This window comes from Diprion similis, chromosome 7 (assembly GCF_021155765.1).
Source record: "Diprion similis isolate iyDipSimi1 chromosome 7, iyDipSimi1.1, whole genome shotgun sequence".
NCBI classification, from domain to species: Eukaryota; Metazoa; Arthropoda; class Insecta; order Hymenoptera; family Diprionidae; genus Diprion; species Diprion similis.
In genome coordinates, this window is record NC_060111.1 from 998,856 (window position 1) to 1,026,668 (window position 27,813).

General features: G+C 38.7%; 2 protein-coding genes across 10 annotated transcripts in view; one reads left to right on the plus strand and one right to left on the minus strand.

The window, feature by feature from the left end:
* Positions 1-16,063: 16,063 nt before the first annotated feature.
* LOC124408262 (SUN domain-containing protein 1-like) lies at positions 16,064-17,872 on the plus strand. The gene is made up of 8 exons (XM_046885098.1): positions 16,064-16,189; positions 16,404-16,507; positions 16,584-16,704; positions 16,813-16,944; positions 17,076-17,191; positions 17,279-17,446; positions 17,537-17,629; positions 17,703-17,872. Exons 1-8 carry the CDS (start codon positions 16,069-16,071, stop codon positions 17,814-17,816), a joined length of 969 nt encoding a protein of 322 aa, XP_046741054.1. The 5' UTR covers positions 16,064-16,068; the 3' UTR covers positions 17,817-17,872.
* A 906-nt stretch (positions 17,873-18,778) lies between these two features.
* Positions 18,779-27,813, minus strand: part of LOC124408260 (rho GTPase-activating protein 21-A) — a 112,651-nt gene continuing 103,616 nt past the window's right edge. For 7 of the 9 annotated variants that reach the window (XM_046885089.1, XM_046885088.1, XM_046885092.1 and 4 more), the window contains 5 exons: positions 27,438-27,562; positions 26,482-27,282; positions 26,212-26,344; positions 22,408-22,628; positions 18,779-22,292 (listed from right to left, as the gene is read on the minus strand). In XM_046885089.1, coding sequence (XP_046741045.1) covers positions 21,273-22,292; positions 22,408-22,628; positions 26,212-26,344; positions 26,482-27,282; positions 27,438-27,562 — 2,300 coding nt within the window. In that variant the 3' untranslated portion in view covers positions 18,779-21,272. Of the gene's footprint in view, positions 22,293-22,407; positions 22,629-23,427; positions 23,613-26,211; positions 26,345-26,481; positions 27,283-27,437; positions 27,563-27,813 lie in introns of those variants that run through there. The other 2 variants (XM_046885090.1, XM_046885097.1) reach the window with 2 other exon arrangements.

The following is a 27,813-nucleotide window of genomic DNA, read 5'->3' on the forward strand; positions in this document are numbered from 1 at the left end:
GATTCTGAAAAGTGCTGCAATAAATTTAGCAAGGCGCTATTCCGACGTAATTTTGCGAGAGAAATCGATTAAGCGCAGTCCCAATAGGCTGCGAGCAATGCATCAAGAGTTACAGCCGAAAAACCGGAGATTTTCGTCGTCATTTCTCTGCTGTTGGTCCCACGCTATTTTTAATGTGTTTTCTGAGTTCCTGAGGGTCGATTTACTCTAGATATGGTCATACAAATCGATTCCAAGACCAGAAATTTGAGGCTCCGAAAATGAGCAAAAAAGGAGGGCTTACCCCTTTGGATTTTTGGCGAAAATTTCGACGATTCTGAAAAGTGCTGCAATAAATTTAGCAAGGCACTATTCCGACGTAATTTTGCCAGAGAAATCAATTAAGCGCAGTCCCAATAGGCTGCGAGCAACGCATCAAAAGTTATAGCCGAAAAACCGGAGACTTTCGTCGTCATTTCTCTGCTGTTGGTCCGACGCTATTTTTAATGTGTTTTCTGAGTTCCTGAGGGTCGATTTACTCCAGAAATGGTCATACAAATCGATTCCAAGACCAGAAATTTTAGGCTCCGAAAATGAGCAAAAAAGTAAGGCTTACCCCTTTGGATTTTTGGCGAAAATTTCGACGATTCTGAAAAGTGCTGCAATAAATTTAGCAAGGCACTATTCCGACGTAATTTTGCGAGCGAAATCGATTAAGCGCAGTCCCAATAGGCTGCGAGCAACGCATCAAAAGTTACAGCCGAAAAACCGTAGATTTTCGTCGTCATTTCTCTGCAATTGGTCCGACGCTATTTTTAATGTGTTTTCTGAGTTCCTGAGGGTCGATTTACTCTAGAAATGGTCATACAAATCGATTCCAAGACCAGAAATTTTAGGCTCCGAAAATGAGCAAAAAAGTAAGGCTTACCCCTTTGGATTTTTGGCGAAAATTTCGACGATTCTGAAAAGTGCTGCAATAAATTTAGCAAGGCACTATTCCGACGTAATTTTGCGAGAGAAATCGATTAAGCGCAGTCCCAATAGGCTGCGAGCAACGCATCAAAAGTTACAGCCGAAAAACCGGAGATTTTCGTCGTCATTTCTCTGCTGTTGGTCCGACGCTATTTTTAATGTGTTTTCTGAGTTCCTGAGGGTCGATTTACTCTAGAAATGGTCATACAAATCGATTCCAAGACCAGAAATTTTCGGCTTCGAAAATGAGCAAAAAAGTAAGGCTTACCCCTTTGGATTTTAGGCGAAAATTTCGACGATTCTGAAAAGTGCTGCAATAAAATTAGCAAGGCGCTATTCCGACGTAATTTTGCGAGAGAAATCGATTAAGCGCAGTCCCAATAGGCTGCGAGCAACGCATCAAAAGTTACAGCCGAAAAACCGAAGATTTTCGTCGTCATTTCTCTGCTATTGGTCCGACGCTATTTTTAATGTGTTTTCTGAGTTCCTGAGGGTCGATTTACTCTAGAAATGGTCATACAAATCGATTCCAAGACCAGAAATTTGAGGCTCCGAAAATGAGCAAAAAAGTAAGGCTTACCCCTTTGGATTTTTGGCGAAAATTTCGACGATTCTGAAAAGTGCTGCAATAAATTTAGCAAGGCACTATTCCGACGTAATTTTGCGAGCGAAATCGATTAAGCGCAGTCCCAATAGGCTGCGAGCAACGCATCAAAAGTTACAGCCGGAAAACCGTAGATTTTCGTCGTCATTTCTCTGCAATTGGTCCGACGCTATTTTTAATGTGTTTTCTGAGTTCCTGAGGGTCGATTTACTCTAGAAATGGTCATACAAATCGATTCCAAGACCAGAAATTTTAGGCTCCGAAAATGAGCAAAAAAGTAAGGCTTACCCCTTTGGATTTTTGGCGAAAATTTCGACGATTCTGAAAAGTGCTGCAATAAATTTAGCAAGGCACTATTCCGACGTAATTTTGCGAGAGAAATCGATTAAGCGCAGTCCCAATAGGCTGCGAGCAACGCATCAAAAGTTACAGCCGAAAAACCGGAGATTTTCGTCGTCATTTCTCTGCTGTTGGTCCGACGCTATTTTTAATGTGTTTTCTGAGTTCCTGAGGGTCGATTTACTCTAGAAATGGTCATACAAATCGATTCCAAGGCCAGAAATTTTAGGCTCCGAAAATGAGCAAAAAAGTAAGGCTTACCCCTTTGGATTTTTGGCGAAAATTTCGACGATTCTGAAAAGTGCTGCAATAAATTTAGCAAGGCACTATTCCGACGTAATTTTGCGAGCGAAATCGATTAAGCGCAGTCCCAATAGGCTGCGAGCAACGCATCAAAAGTTACAGCCGAAAAACCGAAGATTTTCGTCGTCATTTCTCTGCTATTGGTCCGACGCTATTTTTAATGTGTTTTCTGAGTTCCTGAGGGTCGATTTACTCTAGAAATGGTCATACAAATCGATTCCAAGACCAGAAATTTGAGGCTCCGAAAATGAGCAAAAAAGTAAGGCTTACCCCTTTGGATTTTTGGCGAAAATTTCGACGATTCTGAAAAGTGCTGCAATAAAGTTAGCAAGGCACTATTCCGACGTAATTTTGCGAGAGAAATCGATTAAGCGCAGTCCCAATAGGCTGCGAGCAACGCATCAAAAGTTACAGCCGAAAAACCGGAGATTTTCGTCGTCATTTCTCTGCTGTTGGTCCGACGCTATTTTTAATGTGTTTTCTGAGTTCCTGAGGGTCATTTTACTCTAGAAATGGTCATACAAATCGATTCCAAGACCAGAAATTTTAGGCTCCGAAAATGGGCAAAAAAGTAAGGCTAACCCCTTTGGATTTTTGGCGAAAATTTCGACGATTATGAAAAGTGCTGCAATAAATTTAGCAAGGCACTATTCCGACGTAATTTTGCGAGAGAAATCGATTAAGCGCAGTCCCAATAGGCTGCGAGCAACGCATCAAAAGTTACAGCCGAAAAACCGGAGATTTTCGTCGTCATTTCTCTGCTGTTGGTCCGACGCTATTTTTAATGTGTTTTCTGAGTTCCTGAGGGTCGATTTACTCTAGAAATGGTCATACAAATCGATTCCAAGACCAGAAATTTTCGGCTCCGAAAATGGGCAAAAAAGTGAGGCTAACCCCTTTGGATTTTTGGCGAAAATTTCGACAATTCTGAAAAGTGCTGCAATAAATTTAGCAAGGCACTATTCCGACGTAATTTTGCGAGAGAAATCGATTAAACGCAGTCCCAATAGGCTGCGAGCAATGCATCAAAAGTTACAGCCGAAAAACCGGAGATTTTCGTCGTCATTTCTCTGCTGTTGGTCCCACGCTATTTTTAATGTGTTTTCTGAGTTCCTGAGGGTCGATTTACTCTAGATATGGTCATACAAATCGATTCCAAGACCAGAAATTTGAGGCTCCGAAAATGAGCAAAAAAGGAGGGCTTACCCCTTTGGATTTTTGGCGAAAATTTCGACGATTCTGAAAAGTGCTGCAATAAATTTAGCAAGGCACTATTCCGACGTAATTTTGCGAGAGAAATCGATTAAGCGCAGTCCCAATAGGCTGCGAGCAACGCATCAAAAGTTATAGCCGAAAAACCGGAGACTTTCGTCGTCATTTCTCTGCTGTTGGTCCGACGCTATTTTTAATGTGTTTTCTGAGTTCCTGAGGGTCGATTTACTCCAGAAATGGTCATACAAATCGATTCCAAGACCAGAAATTTTAGGCTCCGAAAATGAGCAAAAAAGTAAGGCTTACCCCTTTGGATTTTTGGCGAAAATTTCGACGATTCTGAAAAGTGCTGCAATAAATTTAGCAAGGCACTATTCCGACGTAATTTTGCGAGCGAAATCGATTAAGCGCAGTCCCAATAGGCTGCGAGCAACGCATCAAAAGTTACAGCCGAAAAACCGGAGATTTTCGTCGTCATTTCTCTGCTGTTGGTCCGACGCTATTTTTAATGTGTTTTCTGAGTTCCTGAGGGTCGATTTACTCTAGAAATGGTCATACAAATCGATTCCAAGACCAGAAATTTGAGGCTCCGAAAATGAGCAAAAAAGGAGGGCTTACCCCTTTGGATTTTTGGCGAAAATTTCGACGATTCTGAAAAGTGCTGCAATAAAGTTAGCAAGGCACTATTCCGACGTAATTTTGCGAGAGAAATCGATTAAGCGCAGTCCCAATAGGCTGCGAGCAACGCATCAAAAGTTACAGCCGAAAAACCGGAGATTTTCGTCGTCATTTCTCTGCTGTTGGTCCGACGCTATTTTTAATGTGTTTTCTGAGTTCCTGAGGGTCGATTTACTCTAGAAATGGTCATACAAATCGATTTCAAGACCAGAAATTTTAGGCTCCGAAAATGGGCAAAAAAGTAAGGCTAACCCCTTTGGATTTTTGGCGAAAATTTCGACGATTCTGAAAAGTGCTGCAATAAATTTAGCAAGGCACTATTCCGACGTAATTTTGCGAGAGAAATCGATTAAGCGCAGTCCCAATAGGCTGCGAGCAACGCATCAAAAGTTACAGCCGAAAAACCGGAGATTTTCGTCGTCATTTCTCTGCTGTTGGTCCGACGCTATTTTTAATGTGTTTTCTGAGTTCCTGAGGGTCGATTTACTCTAGAAATGGTCATACAAATCGATTCCAAGACCAGAAATTTTCGGCTCCGAAAATGAGCAAAAAAGTAAGGCTTACCCCTTTGGATTTTTGGCGAAAATTTCGACGATTCTGAAAAGTGCTGCAATAAATTTAGCAAGGCGCTATTCCGACGTAATTTTGCGAGAGAAATCGATTAAGCGCAGTCCCAATAGGCTGCGAGCAACGCATCAAAAGTTACAGCCGAAAAACCGAAGATTTTCGTCGTCATTTCTCTGCTATTGGTCCGACGCTATTTTTAATGTGTTTTCTGAGTTCCTGAGGGTCGATTTACTCTAGAAATGGTCATACAAATCGATTCCAAGACCAGAAATTTTAGGCTCCGAAAATGAGCAAAAAAGTAAGGCTTACCCCTTTGGATTTTTGGCGAAAATTTCGACGATTCTGAAAAGTGCTGCAATAAATTTAGCAAGGCACTATTCCGACGTAATTTTGCGAGAGAAATCGATTAAGCGCAGTCCCAATAGGCTGCGAGCAACGCATCAAAAGTTACAGCCGAAAAACCGGAGATTTTCGTCGTCATTTCTCTGCTGTTGGTCCGACGCTATTTTTAATGTGTTTTCTGAGTTCCTGAGGGTCGATTTACTCTAGAAATGGTCATACAAATCGATTCCAAGACCAGAAATTTTCGGCTTCGAAAATGGGCAAAAAAGTAAGGCTAACCCCTTTGGATTTTTAGCGAAAATTTCGACGATTCTGAAAAGTGCTGCAATAAATTTAGCAAGGCACTATTCCGACGTAATTTTGCGAGAGAAATCGATTAAGCGCAGTCCCAATAGGCTGCGAGCAACGCATCAAAAGTTACAGCCGAAAAACCGGAGATTTTCGTCGTCATTTCTCTGCTGTTGGTCCGACGCTATTTTTAATGTGTTTTCTGAGTTCCTGAGGGTCGATTTACTCTAGAAATGGTCATACAAATTGATTCCAAGACCAGAAATTTTAGGCTCCGAAAATGAGCAAAAAAGTAAGGCTAACCCCTTTGGATTTTTGGCGAAAATTTCGACGATTCCGAAAAGTGCTGCAATGAATTTAGCAAGGCACTATTCCGACGTAATTTTGCGGGAGAAATCGATCAAGCGCAGTCCCAATAGGCTGCGAGCAACGCATCAAAAGTTACAGCCGAAAAACCGGAGATTTTCGTCGTCATTTCTCTGCTGTTGGTCCGACGCTATTTTTAATGTGTTTTCTGAGTTCCTGAGGGTCGATTTACTCTAGAAATGGTCATACAAATCGATTCCAAGACCAGAAATTTTAGGCTCCGAAAATGAGCAAAAAAGTAAGGCTTACCCCTTTGGATTTTTGGCGAAAATTTCGACGATTCTGAAAAGTGCTGCAATAAATTTAGCAAGGCACTATTCCGACGTAATTTTGCGCGAGAAATCGATTAAGCGCAGTCCCAATAGGCTGCGAGCAACGCATCAAAAGTTACAGCCGAAAAACCGGAGATTTTCGTCGTCATTTCTCTGCTGTTGGTCCGACGCTATTTTTAATGTGTTTTCTGAGTTCCTGAGGGTCGATTTACTCTAGAAATGGTCATACAAATCGATTCCAAGACCAGAAATTTTAGGCTCCGAAAATGGGCAAAAAAGTAAGGCTAACCCCTTTGGATTTTTGGCGAAAATTTCGACGATTCTGAAAAGTGCTGCAATAAATTTAGCAAGGCACTATTCCGACGTAATTTTGCGAGAGAAATCGATTAAGCGCAGTCCCAATAGGCTGCGAGCAACGCATCAAAAGTTACAGCCGAAAAACCGTAGATTTTCGTCGTCATTTCTCTGCAATTGGTCCGACGCTATTTTTAATGTGTTTTCTGAGTTCCCGAGGGTCGATTTACTCTAGAAATGGTCATACAAATCGATTCCAAGACCAGAAATTTGAGGCTCCGAAAATGAGCAAAAAAGTAAGGCTTACCCCTTTGGATTTTTGGCGAAAATTTCGACGATTCTGAAAAGTGCTGCAATAAAGTTAGCAAGGCACTATTCCGACGTAATTTTGCGAGAGAAATCGATTAAGCGCAGTCCCAATAGGCTGCGAGCAACGCATCAAAAGTTACAGCCGAAAAACCGGAGATTTTCGTCGTCATTTCTCTGCTGTTGGTCCGACGCTATTTTTAATGTGTTTTCTGAGTTCCTGAGGGTCGATTTACTCTAGAAATGGTCATACAAATCGATTCCAAGACCAGAAATTTTAGGCTCCGAAAATGGGCAAAAAAGTAAGGCTAACCCCTTTGGATTTTTGGCGAAAATTTCGACGATTCTGAAAAGTGCTGCAATAAATTTAGCAAGGCACTATTCCGACGTAATTTTGCGAGAGAAATCGATTAAGCGCAGTCCCAATAGGCTGCGAGCAACGCATCAAAAGTTACAGCCGAAAAACCGTAGATTTTCGTCGTCATTTCTCTGCAATTGGTCCGACGCTATTTTTAATGTGTTTTCTGAGTTCCCGAGGGTCGATTTACTCTAGAAATGGTCATACAAATCGATTCCAAGACCAGAAACTTTAGGCTCCGAAAATGGGCAAAAAAGTAAGGCTAACCCCTTTGGATTTTTAGCGAAAATTTCGACGATTCTGAAAAGTGCTGCAATAAATTTAGCAAGGCACTATTCCGACGTAATTTTGCGAGAGAAATCGATTAAGCGCAGTCCCAATAGGCTGCGAGCAACGCATCAAAAGTTACAGCCGAAAAACCGGAGATTTTCGTCGTCATTTCTCTGCTGTTGGTCCGACGCTATTTTTAACGTGTTTTCTGAGTTCCTGAGGGTCGATTTACTCTAGAAATGGTCATACAAATCGATTCCAAGACCAGAAATTTTAGGCTCCGAAAATGAGCAAAAAAGTAAGGCTAACCCCTTTGGATTTTTGGCGAAAATTTCGACGATTCCGAAAAGTGCTGCAATGAATTTAGCAAGGCACTATTCCGACGTAATTTTGCGGGAGAAATCGATCAAGCGCAGTCCCAATAGGCTGCGAGCAACGCATCAAAAGTTACAGCCGAAAAACCGGAGATTTTCGTCGTCATTTCTCTGCTGTTGGTCCGACGCTATTTTTAATGTGTTTTCTGAGTTCCTGAGGGTCGATTTACTCTAGAAATGGTCATACAAATTGATTCCAAGACCAGAAATTTTAGGCTCCGAAAATGAGCAAAAAAGTAAGGCTAACCCCTTTGGATTTTTGGCGAAAATTTCGACGATTCCGAAAAGTGCTGCAATGAATTTAGCAAGGCACTATTCCGACGTAATTTTGCGGGAGAAATCGATCAAGCGCAGTCCCAATAGGCTGCGAGCAACGCATCAAAAGTTACAGCCGAAAAACCGGAGATTTTCGTCGTCATTTCTCTGCTGTTGGTCCGACGCTATTTTCAATGTGTTTTCTGAGTTCCTGAGGGTCGATTTACTCTAGAAATGGTCATACAAATCGATTCCAAGACCAGAAATTTTAGGCTCCGAAAATGAGCAAAAAAGTAAGGCTTACCCCTTTGGATTTTTGGCGAAAATTTCGACGATTCTGAAAAGTGCTGCAATAAATTTAGCAAGGCACTATTCCGACGTAATTTTGCGAGAGAAATCGATTAAGCGCAGTCCCAATAGGCTGCGAGCAACGCATCAAAAGTTACAGCCGAAAAACCGGAGATTTTCGTCGTCATTTCTCTGCTGTTGGTCCGACGCTATTTTTAATGTGTTTTCTGAGTTCCTGAGGGTCGATTTACTCTAGAAATGGTCATACAAATCGATTCCAAGGCCAGAAATTTTAGGCTCCGAAAATGAGCAAAAAAGTAAGGCTTACCCCTTTGGATTTTTGGCGAAAATTTCGACGATTCTGAAAAGTGCTGCAATAAATTTAGCAAGGCACTATTCCGACGTAATTTTGCGAGCGAAATCGATTAAGCGCAGTCCCAATAGGCTGCGAGCAACGCATCAAAAGTTACAGCCGAAAAACCGGAGATTTTCGTCGTCATTTCTCTGCTGTTGGTCCGACGCTATTTTTAATGTGTTTTCTGAGTTCCTGAGGGTCGATTTACTCTAGAAATGGTCATACAAATCGATTCCAAGACCAGAAATTTTAGGCTCCGAAAATGGGCAAAAAAGTAAGGCTAACCCCTTTGGATTTTTGGCGAAAATTTCGACGATTCTGAAAAGTGCTGCAATAAATTTAGCAAGGCACTATTCCGACGTAATTTTGCGAGAGGAATCGATTAAGCGCAGTCCCAATAGGCTGCGAGCAACGCATCAAAAGTTACAGCCGAAAAACCGTAGATTTTCGTCGTCATTTCTCTGCAATTGGTCCGACGCTATTTTTAATGTGTTTTCTGAGTTCCCGAGGGTCGATTTACTCTAGAAATGGTCATACAAATCGATTCCAAGACCAGAAATTTTAGGCTCCGAAAATGAGCAAAAAAGTAAGGCTTACCCCTTTGGATTTTTGGCGAAAATTTCGACGATTCTGAAAAGTGCTGCAATAAATTTAGCAAGGCACTATTCCGACGTAATTTTGCGAGAGAAATCGATTAAGCGCAGTCCCAATAGGCTGCGAGCAACGCATCAAAAGTTACAGCCGAAAAACCGGAGATTTTCGTCGTCATTTCTCTGCTGTTGGTCCGACGCTATTTTTAATGTGTTTTCTGAGTTCCTGAGGGTCGATTTACTCTAGAAATGGTCATACAAATCGATTCCAAGACCAGAAATTTTAGGCTCCGAAAATGGGCAAAAAAGTAAGGCTAACCCCTTTGGATTTTTGGCGAAAATTTTGACGATTCTGAAAAGTGCTGCAATAAATTTAGCAAGGCACTATTCCGACGTAATTTTGCGAGAGAAATCGATTAAGCGCAGTCCCAATAGGCTGCGAGCAACGCATCAAAAGTTACAGCCGAAAAACCGTAGATTTTCGTCGTCATTTCTCTGCAATTGGTCCGACGCTATTTTTAATGTGTTTTCTGAGTTCCCGAGGGTCGATTTACTCTAGAAATGGTCATACAAATCGATTCCAAGACCAGAAATTTTAGGCTCCGAAAATGGGCAAAAAAGTAAGGCTAACCCCTTTGGATTTTTAGCGAAAATTTCGACGATTCTGAAAAGTGCTGCAATAAATTTAGCAAGGCACTATTCCGACGTAATTTTGCGAGAGAAATCGATTAAGCGCAGTCCCAATAGGCTGCGAGCAACGCATCAAAAGTTACAGCCGAAAAACCGGAGATTTTCGTCGTCATTTCTCTGCTGTTGGTCCGACGCTATTTTTAACGTGTTTTCTGAGTTCCTGAGGGTCGATTTACTCTAGAAATGGTCATACAAATCGATTCCAAGACCAGAAATTTTAGGCTCCGAAAATGAGCAAAAAAGTAAGGCTAACCCCTTTGGATTTTTGGCGAAAATTTCGACGATTCCGAAAAGTGCTGCAATGAATTTCGCAAGGCACTATTCCGACGTAATTTTGCGGGAGAAATCGATCAAGCGCAGTCCCAATAGGCTGCGAGCAACGCATCAAAAGTTACAGCCGAAAAACCGGAGATTTTCGTCGTCATTTCTCTGCTGTTGGTCCGACGCTATTTTTAATGTGTTTTCTGAGTTCCTGAGGGTCGATTCACTCTAGAAATGGTCATACAAATCGATTCCAAGACCAGAAATTTTAGGCTCCGAAAATGGGCAAAAAAGTAAGGCTAACCCCTTTGGATTTTTGGCGAAAATTTCGACGATTCTGAAAAGTGCTGCGATGAATTTAGCAAGGCACTATTCCGACGTAATTTTGCGCGAGAAATCGATTAAGCGCAGTCCCAATAGGCTGCGAGCAACGCATCAAGAGTTACAGCCGAAAAACGGGAGATTATCGTCGTCATTTCTCTGCTGTTGGTCCGACGCTATTTTTAATGTGTTTTTTGAGTTCCTGAGGGTCGATTCACTCTAGAAATGGTCATACAAATCGATTCCAAGACCAGAAATTTTCGGCTCCGAAAATGAGCAAAAAAGTAAGGCTTACTCCTTTGGATTTTTGGCGGAAATTTCGACGATTCTGAAAAGTGCTGCAATCAATTTAGCAAGGCACTATTCCGACGTAATTTTGCGAGGGAAATCGATTAGGCGCAGTCCCAATAGGCTGCGAGCAACGCATCAAAAGTTACAGCCGAAAAACCGGAGATTTTCGTCGTCATTTCTCTGCTGTTGGTCCGACGCTATTTTTAACGTGTTTTCTGAGTTCCTGAGGGTCGATTTACTCTAGAAATGGTCATACAAATCGATTCCAAGACCAGAAATTTTAGGCACCGAAAATGAGCAAAAAAGTAAGGCTAACCCCTTCGGATTTTTGGCGAAAATTTCGACAATTCTGAAAAGTGCTGCAATAAATTTAGCAAGGCACTATTCCGACGTAATTTTGCGAGAGAAATCGATTAAGCGCAGTCCCAATAGGCTGCGAGCAACGCATCAAAAGTTACAGCCGAAAAACCGGAGATTTTCGTCGTCATTTCTCTGCTGTTGGTCCGACGCTATTTTTAATGTGTTTTCTGAGTTCCTGAGGGTCGATTCACTCCAGAAATGGTCATACAAATCGATTCCAAGACCAGAAATTTTAGGCTCCGAAAATGGGCAAAAAAGTAAGGCTAACCCCTTTGGATTTTTGGCGAAAATTTCGACGATTCTGAAAAGTGCTGCAATGAATTTAGCAAGGCACTATTCCGACGTAATTTTGCGCGAGAAATCGATTAAGCGCAGTCCCAATAGGCTGCGAGCAACGCATCAAGAGTTACAGCCGAAAAACGGGAGATTTTCGTCGTCATTTCTCTGCTGTTGGTCCGACGCTATTTTCAATGTGTTTTCTGAGTTCCTGAGGGTCGATTTACTCTAGAAATGGTCATACAAATCGATTCCAAGACCAGAAATTTTCGGCTCCGAAAATGAGCAAAAAAGTAAGGCTTACCCCTTTGGATTTTTGGCCAAAATTTTGACGATTCTGAAAAGTGCCGCAATAAATTTAGCAAGGCACTATTTCGACGTAATTGTGCGAGAGAAATCGATTAAGCGCAGTCCCAATAGGCTGCGAGCAACGCATCAAAAGTTACAGCCGAAAAACCGTAGATTTTCGTCGTCATTTCTCTGCAATTGGTCCGACGCTATTTTTAATGTGTTTTCTGAGTTCCTGAGGGTCGATTTACTCTAGAAATGGTCATACAAATCGATTCCAAGACCAGAAATTTTAGGCTCCGAAAATGAGCAAAAAAGTAAGGCTTACCCCTTTGGATTTTTGGCGAAAATTTCGACGATTCTGAAAAGTGCTGCAATTAATTTAGCAAGGCACTATTCCGACGTAATTTTGCGAGAGAAATCGATTAAGCGCAGTCCCAATAGGCTGCGAGCAACGCATCAAAAGTTACAGCCGAAAAACCGGAGATTTTCGTCGTCATTTCTCTGCTGTTGGTCCGACGCTATTTTTAATGTGTTTTCTGAGTTCCTGAGGGTCATTTTACTCTAGAAATGGTCATACAAATCGATTCCAAGACCAGAAATTTTAGGCTCCGAAAATGGGCAAAAAAGTAAGGCTAACCCCTTTGGATTTTTGGCGAAAATTTCGACGATTCTGAAAAGTGCTGCAATAAATTTAGCAAGGCACTATTCCGACGTAATTTTGCGAGAGAAATCGATTAAGCGCAGTCCCAATAGGCTGCGAGCAACGCATCAAAAGTTACAGCCGAAAAACCGGAGATTTTCGTCGTCATTTCTCTGCTGTTGGTCCGACGCTATTTTTAATGTGTTTTCTGAGTTCCTGAGGGTCGATTTACTCTAGAAATGGTCATACAAATTGATTCCAAGACCAGAAATTTTAGGCTCCGAAAATGAGCAAAAAAGTAAGGCTAACCCCTTTGGATTTTTGGCGAAAATTTCGACGATTCCGAAAAGTGCTGCAATGAATTTAGCAAGGCACTATTCCGACGTAATTTTGCGGGAGAAATCGATCAAGCGCAGTCCCAATAGGCTGCGAGCAACGCATCAAAAGTTACAGCCGAAAAACCGGAGATTTTCGTCGTCATTTCTCTGCTGTTGGTCCGACGCTATTTTTAATGTGTTTTCTGAGTTCCTGAGGGTCGATTTACTCTAGAAATGGTCATACAAATCGATTCCAAGGCCAGAAATTTTAGGCTCCGAAAATGAGCAAAAAAGTAAGGCTTACCCCTTTGGATTTTTGGCGAAAATTTCGACGATTCTGAAAAGTGCTGCAATAAATTTAGCAAGGCACTATTCCGACGTAATTTTGCGAGCGAAATCGATTAAGCGCAGTCCCAATAGGCTGCGAGCAACGCATCAAAAGTTACAGCCGAAAAACCGGAGATTTTCGTCGTCATTTCTCTGCTGTTGGTCCGACGCTATTTTTAATGTGTTTTCTGAGTTCCTGAGGGTCGATTTACTCTAGAAATGGTCATACAAATCGATTCCAAGACCAGAAATTTTAGGCTCCGAAAATGGGCAAAAAAGTAAGGCTAACCCCTTTGGATTTTTGGCGAAAATTTCGACGATTCTGAAAAGTGCTGCAATAAATTTAGCAAGGCACTATTCCGACGTAATTTTGCGAGAGAAATCGATTAAGCGCAGTCCCAATAGGCTGCGAGCAACGCATCAAAAGTTACAGCCGAAAAACCGTAGATTTTCGTCGTCATTTCTCTGCAATTGGTCCGACGCTATTTTTAATGTGTTTTCTGAGTTCCCGAGGGTCGATTTACTCTAGAAATGGTCATACAAATCGATTCCAAGACCAGAAATTTTAGGCTCCGAAAATGAGCAAAAAAGTAAGGCTTACCCCTTTGGATTTTTGGCGAAAATTTCGACGATTCTGAAAAGTGCTGCAATAAATTTAGCAAGGCACTATTCCGACGTAATTTTGCGAGAGAAATCGATTAAGCGCAGTCCCAATAGGCTGCGAGCAACGCATCAAAAGTTACAGCCGAAAAACCGGAGATTTTCGTCGTCATTTCTCTGCTGTTGGTCCGACGCTATTTTTAATGTGTTTTCTGAGTTCCTGAGGGTCGATTTACTCTAGAAATGGTCATACAAATCGATTCCAAGACCAGAAATTTTAGGCTCCGAAAATGGGCAAAAAAGTAAGGCTAACCCCTTTGGATTTTTAGCGAAAATTTCGACGATTCTGAAAAGTGCTGCAATAAATTTAGCAAGGCACTATTCCGACGTAATTTTGCGAGAGAAATCGATTAAGCGCAGTCCCAATAGGCTGCGAGCAACGCATCAAAAGTTACAGCCGAAAAACCGGAGATTTTCGTCGTCATTTCTCTGCTGTTGGTCCGACGCTATTTTTAACGTGTTTTCTGAGTTCCTGAGGGTCGATTTACTCTAGAAATGGTCATACAAATCGATTCCAAGACCAGAAATTTTAGGCTCCGAAAATGAGCAAAAAAGTAAGGCTAACCCCTTTGGATTTTTGGCGAAAATTTCGACGATTCCGAAAAGTGCTGCAATGAATTTAGCAAGGCACTATTCCGACGTAATTTTGCGGGAGAAATCGATCAAGCGCAGTCCCAATAGGCTGCGAGCAACGCATCAAAAGTTACAGCCGAAAAACCGGAGATTTTCGTCGTCATTTCTCTGCTGTTGGTCCGACGCTATTTTTAATGTGTTTTCTGAGTTCCTGAGGGTCGATTCACTCTAGAAATGGTCATACAAATCGATTCCAAGACCAGAAATTTTAGGCTCCGAAAATGGGCAAAAAAGTAAGGCTAACCCCTTTGGATTTTTGGCGAAAATTTCGACGATTCTGAAAAGTGCTGCGATGAATTTAGCAAGGCACTATTCCGACGTAATTTTGCGCGAGAAATCGATTAAGCGCAGTCCCAATAGGCTGCGAGCAACGCATCAAAAGTTACAGCCGAAAAACCGGAGATTTTCGTCGTCATTTCTCTGCTGTTGGTCCGACGCTATTTTTAACGTGTTTTCTGAGTTCCTGAGGGTCGATTTACTCTAGAAATGGTCATACAAATCGATTCCAAGACCAGAAATTTTAGGCACCGAAAATGAGCAAAAAAGTAAGGCTAACCCCTTCGGATTTTTGGCGAAAATTTCGACAATTCTGAAAAGTGCTGCAATAAATTTAGCAAGGCACTATTCCGACGTAATTTTGCGAGAGAAATCGATTAAGCGCAGTCCCAATAGGCTGCGAGCAACGCATCAAAAGTTACAGCCGAAAAACCGGAGATTTTCGTCGTCATTTCTCTGCTGTTGGTCCGACGCTATTTTTAATGTGTTTTCTGAGTTCCTGAGGGTCGATTCACTCCAGAAATGGTCATACAAATCGATTCCAAGACCAGAAATTTTAGGCTCCGAAAATGGGCAAAAAAGTAAGGCTAACCCCTTTGGATTTTTGGCGAAAATTTCGACGATTCTGAAAAGTGCTGCAATGAATTTAGCAAGGCACTATTCCGACGTAATTTTGCGCGAGAAATCGATTAAGCGCAGTCCCAATAGGCTGCGAGCAACGCATCAAGAGTTACAGCCGAAAAACGGGAGATTTTCGTCGTCATTTCTCTGCTGTTGGTCCGACGCTATTTTCAATGTGTTTTCTGAGTTCCTGAGGGTCGATTTACTCTAGAAATGGTCATACAAATCGATTCCAAGACCAGAAATTTTCGGCTCCGAAAATGAGCAAAAAAGTAAGGCTTACCCCTTTGGATTTTTGGCCAAAATTTTGACGATTCTGAAAAGTGCCGCAATAAATTTAGCAAGGCACTATTTCGACGTAATTGTGCGAGAGAAATCGATTAAGCGCAGTCCCAATAGGCTGCGAGCAACGCATCAAAAGTTACAGCCGAAAAACCGGAGATTTTCGTCGTGACAATAAGTTTCTAGCTTAAAAATCGCTGAGAAACGAAGGCTAAATTTGCTCTCTGTACCTCTGTTTGCTCAGTGCTGTGTTCTCCTGCTCTCGTTATTCTTTCAATTCATTTTCTACTTATTCGTTACTTTGGTCCTAATTTTAGTTGGAAACCTATTTTTATCTTATTTTACGTAGTTTGTCTTTTATCCTCGTACTTTTACTTTGATTCTCTGAACTCTTTCATCGATTGGCTCTACTTGAGTTCATTGTTTCTTCTACCCTGACTGTATTCCGGTTTGTTCCAGTCACTTAAATGATTGTTCATGATTTTTTGTCCTCTATAGTTATATTTTCAGCTTTCAATAGCGGTTATATCGCAATGGTGGTATCATTCAAGTCTCTCATTCCGTCATCAATTCAAACGGTTCACCCGTCCCCATAGGACAAATCTCCCTTGCATTGTATGCGTGCACCACATTGAACACTGAAACAAAATGAGGCGACTTGTCATCTCACAGCTGTCACGTGAATTTTACGTCGACCTGAATGTGACAAGCAATTCAGTTTTTTTATTCCGGACGATGAAGACTCGTACTATTTCCATCAATCACTAGTGCTTCATACTTCGCCTCGCTGCCAAATATGTGAATAACCTGATGAGTGTTCAGAATGCGTACTGCTGTTATAATTCAGGAAGTTGTGTATCAGGAAATCGAACCGCTTGGTACTGCAAACTGATCAAGCCATTCGCATTCTGCCTTATTACAGCAATGCTAGGTATTACTATCGTATTGATGAGTCGACCTTCAGTTTGCCTAATGAATATCCGTGTCTCATGACGTTTTTCCGTGACGTGATCACCGTAATCATAGTCCATTACGTTTTCATTCATCCGTGGATCGAGTTACAACTTATTCATATATCACATGATAAATTCGTACTCTGCAAAGCACCCTGAAATTTACTTACCACAAACTGCTTCTTGTTTCAGCCATGTCAGTCTCTCATCTCTGCGACAAATATTCAGCAAGTAATTCCTTTAAAGCTATCAAAGCGGACTTAGGAAATTTGAGATCACACATGAGCACACTTTCGGTAATTCGACCTCATTGTAGTTTTTTTTTTTCAATCATTAAAGGTAATCAATTTGATAATTTCCCGTAAATTTTAGATGGAAGTTAAAGGCGTGATAGAGACGCGTGATAATCTTAAGTACAAGTTAAAAGAACTGGGAATAGTCATACCGAAGATGTCGGAGGCGATTTTGAAGTTAAGAAACGACGTCTCGGAAGGTATGACCTGTAGTTTCGTTCGTTCGTCTATACGAATACAGTATTTAAACACTTTCACACGTTGAGCGATGTAAAAAATTATTATCACCGATTTTTCTCGCATTGTAGAGATGGGATTGCACACGAAAACACTACTGAAAGCCTTATCTCCCGAAAACGTCCGAGACATGGTAAGATGCGAAATAGAAACATACGATGCTGACAAAACTGGGATGACAGATTACGCTTTGGAGACGTCGGGTCAGTTCCAATGCAATTCTCGAATGCCATATACATAATATATATCTGACCGTGATGCAACTTGCAGCGAAAATTTACGAGAATGAAACGATATCGATGCAAGTCGCAAAAAAGCAAATTACTTGTTACAGGTGGTGCGATTCTTTCCACGAGAAACACGGAAACGTACTCGGCTGGAGCGCCCGTTTTAACTTTATTCGGAATGCCATTATGCCAGCAACAAAATACACCGCGAGCTGTAATACAGGTAATAAAACGGGAGAAGTACTCGTAAGACTTTTGAAATTTTCGAAAAAATGTACACCTCTCAGGCTTATAAGTTATTGCAAATTAGTCGGGCGTTCTGCCGGGCGAGTGCTGGGCGTTCAAGGGAAGCAGCGGTTCGGTAGTCATCCAGCTTTTGGGACCAGTGTTTGTGTCCGGAGTCAGCCTGGAGCACATTTCCCCATCGATATCACCGACAGGCGAAACTACGACAGCTCCGAAGGACTTTTCAGTTTGGGTATGGCAGCCCGGTGATAATTGCGAGCAAAGAAACGTTCGTTTGGGTTTCATTTTAATTAATCATCCAGCAAAACTTTATCTTCAACAGGGCTTACACGACGTGGACGACAGGGAAGGGTTTCTATTTGGCGAATTTACGTATGATAATAGCGGATCGGCTGTGCAATATTTCGAAGTGCAGGTAGGAAAAAAGTGCATGTAAACCGGATAATGGACACATAAATTGCACGAAATTGCATTTCTCTTCTTTGCAGCACAAGCCCAAGCGATACTACGAGATCGTGGAGTTGAAAGTACATTCGAACAGTGGTAACTACGAGTACACCTGTATTTACCGAATCAGAGTACACGGATCGTTGAACCGATGAGGCGCAGCGAGACTTTCTGCTTTCATATCTGGATGTGAAATTGCAAGGAATATCGCGCCTCTAGCTATTTCAGAATAAAAACTCTTGACAGAAACAATGAATAATTGCAGAAATTTACCAGTAATCGACACTAACGTATTTGAAGATATAATTGAACGCAAATATTAGGGATTCAGATCTTGCAGGCTCGTCGTGAGTTTGCAAATTCTCAAGATTCTATAATTGTTACCGATTTTCAATTGAAAATAAATATTTTTAGATTCGTGCTGAACGGAGATTTCATTTTGACATACTGGACACGTAATCAACGTGCGTATGCAATCCACATTTGTAAATCTTTTACACGTGCCATTGTAACATGTGAAATAGCGAAAAATCTTTTTAGATAGTTAATTATTATACCTATATACGTATATATGCATACGTGTGACTTACCATTTCAAACATTTTGTACGAATTTCTCTTAGGATATTGAAATACCTAACAGATCATATATGTAATAGTTTTTAAGAAAACAATCTTTAAAATAATAAAGGCAGAAAAAGACACATGCATTTTGTTTACTATACTATCTTTCACTGTCCTCAATTGCGGTTATTGACTAATTGCTAATCTCAAATTTGAAATACAAGTTTGCTTCCTTGTTGAACACAGGAAATGATATCTAGACCTAAAGTGCACTATTTAGCTTGAACGATGAAACATATTTTCTGCGTGAGAATACAGAATAACAACTCACCTGTCTTCTTACAATGATATATTTATTTACAAATTCAATTTTCCGTACAATATTACAGAATTCTTAAACAATATACTTAACATGTGACTTAATAAATATTAATATTATTATCATATCATTTTGAAATAAATACTTATCATCATTCAAGATTTCAGTTGATATTTACAGAATAGGCAAAAGGAAACCTTTTTTTGTCTCGCATTTTTTCTTCGTTTTCTTTCGAATTATATACCATTTTATTAACATTCTTCTCCACGATAATTATTAATCCTCAATCGTGCATTTGGCAAGATAATTGATAATTTCTCTACGCAAAGCTCAAACTTCGTACAAATAGCAGAGCGTCCATACAATAACATTAAATACCGAATCCGAATCAATTTCTGGTATGCAAACCTACGTTTTTTCAAATTTGCCAAATGTCATACCTCAAACATTAAAATAGAAAACAATTTGATACGTATAACATCAGTTTTCCACCTATTATCGCGCAAACTTGTTATTACTTATAATATATCAATTTAATTTTCACTGATTTAATATTATTTTCCTATTCTTCATTATATTTAACTAAGTTTATGCAAATATTCGTAATACCATCTCATCTCCAGGATCTTAAATGTATTCGTATTGATAGAAAACGCATCATTGAATTCGTGGATAATTATGTAATTTCTACTATTCATAATGATAATATGATAATATGCAGCAGTAAACTATATCATGTAGAATCAGGTCGTATCGACTCCCGAAAGTCAAGCATACACCTACGTTGTCTATATATGTTAATTGTTAAATTAAAATTAATTATACGCAGAATCACGGCGGTCTGATATTGATTGGTAGAACTATATGTATTTATAAAATTATTTTTTTAAACCAGCAATGTCTGCACAATATCTTTCTTCTCTAGTATGCGAGGGATAATATTTAAAGGATAACTCTCAAGTTGCCACGTTAGTTAATAAAATTATTATGCATCGCTCATTAATACACCCGACTTTTTTAATGTTTTCAATCACTACACTATATTATTGGCAGCAACAGCAGCTCGGTACGGATGTTCAATTTTTATTAATTTTTTATCATTTCCTTTTTCGATTAGCATTTACGCAACAAAACATAACGATTACGCATACATGTATTATAGCTTATATAGAGAGACACATTTTTATCACATGATATATACCTATTATGTATGTATATGTATATGTATAGAGAGAGTTATACATATATATACATATATATACATATATAAACATTTTCTATAGATTTGATTAAATTATTTATGTTTCCTTTTTATTTCACCGGTGAAATGATGAAAAAAATTTCCGACTCACCAATAACGGAGAGTGCGCAATGATTCATAAAATGTACAAAACTTTGATAATTAATACAATAATAATGATTTAGAATAAAAACAGTGCCGCGCGTAACGATTAAATTTTATGACATTGTCTTTTACTGATTAATCATCAATAAGTAATTATTTTTCACATATGTATATATCAGGATATATTGTATATGCATATAAACAGCAATACGTTGGGCATACGTAAGGGTGCGATCTAGTTTGGTTAGGATAATAATATTAATAATAATAAAGTTCAATACACTCAAAAATAAACGATAATTATGAATCATATAGATTAAGGTCAGGTAATAGTTTTAAACGGGTGACCAATAACTACTACTACTACTACTACTACTACTACTACTAGTGCTAATATAAAGGAAGCCTGCGTATAAGACAATGTAGAATTATTATTAAAATAGAAATTTAAACTTAGATATCGTACGTTGTACAAAACTATCACGACCCGCTCTAATGCATATAGTTTAAAAAAAGCTATTTTTTATATACATACATATATATGTATATACAAATTGCACAATCACAATTTACCAATATGTGTAAATAATTGACACAGTGTAGATATATCAGCAGTGGTATACTTTCAGACGGCGTTAAGCATTATAATGTATACCCTTTCTCGCTCTCGCTCTCTCTCTTTCTCTCTCTCTCTCATTCTACACTTTACATATTTTCCATATTAATATTATTAACAATGATAATAACATGCTTAGCTTGTAACTAATAAATTGAACAATCGAATAACGTCAATTTTAAAAAGAGTTTGCGGTTTGACAAAATAAGAAATCCAAACGAAAGCATGATGCTGATTTTGGGTAAAATGTATATCATATCATAGCTCGAATGAAAGACTAATCAGGAAGACTTATTGAAGACCTGGTATTTGAAAGGTACGTTTTACATCTTTTGTAATGGTATGTATTCAAAAGAAAAATTATATGTACCCTGCATGCATGTATGTATGTACAATACTTAATTCATCATAATTGTATGTATAAGTGAAATGTATAATTTCACGAGTCAATATATTCTCAGTATATTGATAGATCATTTCGGTGTAAGAGTAATACAGATGAGTGATTGATATAGGTATATTTATATGATATGAAGTTGATCAGATATTCGACCGTTGATAAATCGGTCATAATGTATAAATTGATACGGTTCTTTCACAATACAAAAAGTGTACAAATAGATAAATGTCTTCCTGATTTGCAAAAAATGCATAGAAAAAAAGAATTTTCGAATGATTTCTTAAATTTTGAAGCATAAACAATATTCGTCCATCTCACACAATTTTGAAGTTTTATTATAAGCAAACCTATCTGTCGTCACTTATCAATTAAACATGGCTCTCAAGAGGAACCTTAAATACTTTCGAAGCAAGATTAGCGTCCGGAAGTGATTGCGGGCGTGCATTAGTAACATTAAAAACAACATTGCTGGGTCCTCGGAAGCTCACTTCGATTAGAAAGCTGGTGTCAGCAACGTTAACGCGATTACTACTCAAATCCGGTGAGCTGGTCCGAAGTTGACTCTTCGTAGGCTTGCTGTCGTTTTTTATGACTTTTTCAGCCTCCGTTTGCAGCTTATTGTCGAGCCAATGAACTTTGTCGAAATCCTTGGTGCCACCAACCGTGTGTCTCCTTTTTATGGATCGTTCAGGCATTCCGTTTTTTCTCTTCAACTTCGTAGCACCTTCTTTTCTCACCGACTGTCTGCGCTTGCTTATATTACATTCAGTTTTCTCGGTTTTAGTTAGAGATTCAGAACGTTTCAATTTACTGTTCGGCGATTCTGATCTGTCAGAGTGTTTGTTCAAGCTTTCCGAACGTTTTAATTTGCTATTGGTAGGAGAAGCTAATCGATCCGAATGTTTATTCAGGCTTTCCGATCGCTTCAACTTCGACGTAACGTTGTCCGATTTCTTATTCAAGGATTCTGACCTCTTTAATCTCGATCTCGTGTCCGAGTTGCTTTTACTGAGGCTTTCAAACTTCTGTAACTTGTTGGAATACGAAGTATCAACATCGTCTGTATCTGGACATTTTGCTTCATCTAATTTGGTATCGCTGCTGCACGCCAAACCCGCGTTTCCGCTTTGAATTTTAGGTTTTTCGACTTTACTTATGGATTCAAAACGTTTTACTTTTGAACTGTAAGGCAGATCGGATACATCAGTCTTTGAGTTGCTTTTCTTTGGATTTTCATCTTTTTCTGCAGCATCTATCACCGTATTATTTTCCGATAATAAATTTACAGTTATATTTGTTTCCGGTAATTTCTTCCGAATGGTTCGGTCGTTATCAGGCGTAGTCGGGTCAGAAACAACACTGGAGTCCGTGTCTTTTTCTGGAATATCCTAAGGAATACAGATAGGAAAATAAGAGTTATAGAAAAATGGATGAAAGAGAGGATTTACTTTGCGATAAACGTGTAAGAAAATCGTCAAAATCACAATTTGTTGAAGGTCTTACATTTTTGGTGTATGGGAGATGTATCTTGTCTCCTGTAGAGGTTTTGTGGAGGCTGGGATCTCGATAGACCTCTGCAGGTTGATGATTCGTGGAACAATTATTGCAGCTGCTGTCTCGTTTATTCGAGGGTGGATCGGACGGCGTCAATTGGCTGGGTGGATTCACAAGTGATTTCCATTTTCTGTCAAAGGTCGACGTAAGGCTAGTTAAAAGATCGCTACCTGTAAACGAAAAAGAAAATATTCTCATTACAGTAAACAGCGTCTGATTAACTCGGTATGCATATTCATGTATGATCTAACACATAAAGCATATTTTCTTTTGGACAACGTACAATAATTATTATTTGAGCACAAAAAATACACTAGGTACAATTATAAGACGATAATAAATAATGCTAACAGGTAGACAAGTAGTAGTATTGTTGCAGCTATGGATATTGCCAAGTGAACATTCCTGAAATAATAACAGTAACAATAATATCGATAATCATAATGATAATAATAATGATAATAATAATAATAACAACAACAACAATAATATTAAAATAAGAATAATAACACATCATTGGCAAACATAATTCTCAACAATAAAGATGAATTGTGATGTGCAAACGTGTTAAAAATGGCTTGCGTGCGACATGACAGGTCAAAGTGTGAGTTGTCTGCGGCATGAAATATAAGAACGATGAGAATTGGTTTTTTTTTTATAAGCTGATGAGCTGCAAGTTTTAAAACGTAAAACGCTAATTAGTAAATGATGAGCAGGAAGTTTCATCCGCCACATGTATGAATACAATACTCTCGTATTCTTGATCGAATTCAGGATTTGGAGTACAGATATATGAGTTTGAGGAATACAAGAATACATATTGCATGATGAAAAATCCTATGAACCTCGTTTTATATTTTGTATCGCATAAAGAAAAACAACGAGAAAACGTGTGTAAACGATTGAAAAAATTTAAGCCATTCAGATGACACAGCCGTCTGCTCCTCAGACACCTCTGGTCTGATTTACCTCTAAGGAATTTGTTTAAAGTCTTGGATGATGCCCCTGCCCCTGGGGTTGATGATGCTGGGTCTGAATTGGGGCCTGTGGGGGCTGGGGATGGGGGCGGTGTCTTCGAGGTGGGGCCACTGGCCCCTGGAGCACCGTGTAGATGGGTCGATATGTAGTACCAAAAACCCGGGTTTGGTGTATGCCTACGTAATTTCATATGAATAGTACAAAGGAAAAAAGATCAGAGTTCATTTTTATTTTCAAACACAAGCTTAGTACGCTATCACATAGCTTTTGAACGTTTCTAATGTTTATTCAGAATAATTCGTAATATATCTACTCAAACATTGCTGATTTATTGTCCCAGTTTCAATTAAAAATGGACTCTCAAACATGCAACATTTTAAAGTAAGTAAAAATTCAACACCGTTTGATAGTATCATTTCTTAAATTTATGTAACTTATTTACTTGAAAGTTTCTGTAGATAATGTATAATACAAGTTTTTTTCTATACACATTTTGCGCATTTACAATTTATTTTTCGATCGAAACTAATTTTAGAGAGGAAGCTCATACAGTAGGACCAATTAAAATACTGCACATAGATATCGGAAGCACGTTTATAAGCTGCTGAGGAATGTTAGTGGGGGCAGAGTGGCAATTCATTTACAATAAAAACAATTTCTCTCTACAATTCCCAATGACTTGATAAATTTTTTTTACACTATCCGTATGAACCTATTAAAGTCCTACTGTACAATCTATTATTGTACTAAATATTGCAAGAATGACCAAAATAAAAATAAGCAGTTTTCAAGCGAGAAATAAAATACGAGATATTGTTGAAGACTTTCCGCAATTACAATTCGTGTGAAAATTGTAATAAAATTTCACATTGTGCGGTTCTGATTTTTCTTCCCCCCTACTTTTCACATATTCGATATTTCACAGTAACAACTTATAGTTAAAAATTATGCATAAGTAGTATTAATTGAACGCATTAACAACACCCTGATTCTATTCAGCGTGCAAGCCAGTGAAGCACATTGGCAGCAAGGCTTTTTCTTTCATGTCACTCAGCATCAACAATTGAACCGAATTTGGTTTGAAGTAGTGTTACAAAAAGATATAAAATATCAAAAGCCTAACATGCAAGTCGTTGTTCAAAAGTTATTTACAGAGAATGATCCACAACGATTTTTTTTACAGTTTTCTCCAATCCAATGTTAAACTTGACATTACAGGTATAGTCAAAGTATATTTGAATTCGAGAAGCATTTGATTATTCCGAGTGTTATTTGAGGCATCATTCAATATAAAAATAATCATTGAAGAGTACTTAATAAGTGGTACTGCATGCTCGGTGAGGAAAATAAAATAAGCATACAGCATCTTACAAGAAAAAAAGACTTTCTGCAATTTATAACTAAATTTTAATACGAAAATTAATATTTATGAATGCGTAAGAACCAGCATAATAAATATATTATGCGTGGAAAAAGGAATGATTGTAATTTTTTGTTTTGAAATGTAGAAAAAAGTACCTAGAAAGCTTTTTGTTAATAGTGAGAATCTTCTGAGTCCAGTGTAGGAAACAAGATCCAGCTACACTCACCGACCATCAGAAGCAAATTACAGAAAGAAAAATACACAGAGAGAATAAATTGACATTTGGCAGTCTTCACGAATGCGTGTTTTATGATACTATCCTTGATTCGAAGGCAAATTAGTTTTTATAAAGTAATGAAAAAATCAATGAACAATAAAATAGATATTGACAAGTATACGTAAATTCGTTGATAAGCGTGTATGAAGAAAGAATATATATATATACGCTTATATCCTCGTAATATTTTATATTACGCAAGTATCGAATAAAATCTAGCCTATTCATTTTGAAACGTATACATAATTACAATAATTTAGATTATAAAAACACTGACTTGGATATTTTCACACAAAATACACATAAACAATAAATAGTAATGTTGATAATGAATTACGTATACCAATTGTGCTCAAATATATTATACGAAAAATGGAATTCAGCAAAATTGGGAAACACGTGTTTCCCCACCGATCTTAATTATGACGTAGACACATGTTACGTAAAACAAAATTATCTTACATATGTTATTTAAAATAACGTAAATAAATCCAACGCATGTATAGAACTTGACGAATGTACAATAAATACTGGAAAATACTGGAGGTACGGTGGGTAATTAGTTTAATAACGATAGACTATTAATCAATATTTGAAATGAATTGTGCGATGAAAAAGTAGTCTATAAATGACACCAATTAACAACCCCCAGAATTTTCCTGGGTTTGTATTAATAGCAATCCGTTATCGTGAAATAAAAATAATTTGATAAGTAATTGTTGTTATATGACAGAAATACGAAACTATACATGATGTAAAATAGGTATGTATGTAGCGTGTAAAGTGCTAATGTAAGAGTATGTACGTTTACGTGTAGGAAATGCTCGAATTACTAGCTAAATTCTAATTTTTATGCAATCACAAGGAATAGAGCATGTACATATTATTATTAAGTTCACATTTAAGTTATAAAAAAACACATGTTTCAAAAATAAAAAAATAAATGATAAAAAACTGTACCAATTCATTGTTGAATCAAGTTGGAAATTTTAGAACAGTGTAAGGATAACGTTAGAAGTTCTTAGTTTCTCACAATCTTAAACATGAACACTTTACAGGAAACGAAATATATTTTTTCACGATGTAGTATAATCGTTAAGTATGAAGAGTATGAAAACAAACAATCGGTACTAACCATCGTCAGAAACGTCTCCAGGTAAGCCGCGATGCTGATGCGATGGCGAAGGTGATGTATGCGAGTGAACCTCGTGCAGGGAGTCTAGACTGCCGTAACGTGCGGGCGGAAGGTACAAAGAATCCATCGATGGCTAAAATTATATCGAAAAACGGTTTCTTTTTGGTTTTTTGGAGAAGTTGAGAAAAAGAATTTCGAAGTTAATTTGCAATGGTATGCAGTTCGTTATTGTTATTCTTTGAATCAATAATAAGTATCATTAAAAATTACCTCCTTGTCAGTCTTGAATTTTTTAACGACCCCATTAATCATCTTTTCCCCTAATATGCTAGACAGCTGGCTGCTTGCCTGAGCCTTTTGTTGTGACGTCGGTTGCTGTTGCACAGCAACTGAAGTAGGCAGTATTCGTGCTGTAGCTCTCGATTGGTTACAGCTATCGTTGACATCTATCGATCTACTAGAAAGTCTGGCATTGGAGCTGGACAATCTTTCGGAAAAGAAGGTGGGAGTCACGGTTCCAACGACAATGTTGTCCAAAAGGTCGTCATTCTCCATTTCTTGTTTCGCCAACTGCCATTCCATTTCAATTCTCTTTCTTTCCTCTTCACGTTTTTCCGCCTCGCGTCTCTGTCGAGGTTGATCCCTCTGCAGCATCGCCTTAGTCTCCTGTTCAAATTTCCTTATTCTTTCTTGTGTAGTAGCGCTCAATCCGGCGTACGTTCTTATGGCAACTTCATCGTTGCTTTGCTTTGTATCGTTCGAAAAATTAGACATATTTGATATCGTATCGAAAGTACTCTGACTGACGTCGTCTGAGATTCTGGGAGATTCGGAGGATGTTGTAGTACCAATTTGCTGGCTTGTCGAGTACTTAGATTGAGTCAAGGTAGAATTTGTCGCGCTACTATTTCCCGAAAAATTAGTATTACTGCCACTAGAACTTGCCGACTGATTCGATTGACTCTTATTCTCGTGCATCGACACCATTTCGCTGACTGTACATTGACGTTCGGCTATTGCCATGCTTTGTCTTGATGCGGCGGGGTTTTCAACTTGTGATTGCGTTCTTGACTAGGGTAAACAACGAAAATGAACGAATAAATAACGTATGATTACAGAAAAAACTCTAATCTACTCCGAATTGAATATAATTTCGAACGCTTCGTTGGTTTGACGGCTCAAGGAATATACGTTCAAACAATCACTATTTTTACAGTTGAACCAACCTTATCGTCATCATGTTCTTCGTTGTCTGGTTCGTCCTGTCCCTTTCGTCTCCTCTGAATTTTCCTGTTAGCTGCGGATATGATTGAGGATACAATATCCCTAGCTGAGACCATTTCGCGCATGCCTGTGTCATAGCAAAATAAGAGCAAGCAAAATAAATAAATAAATATAAGGAGGCAAATAAAAAAAAATCATAACAAATAGCATGAGTAACATAATTCAGAGACAAAATAAAATCGAAATCACATGATTCAAATAGATTATATGATTTGGAGTTAGTGAGTGCAAATGTGCCAACAAAACTGAATGATAATAAAAGCAAATTAAAATCCACTCTGCCAATAATAGAGAGAAATTAAATTTACAAGAAATTTC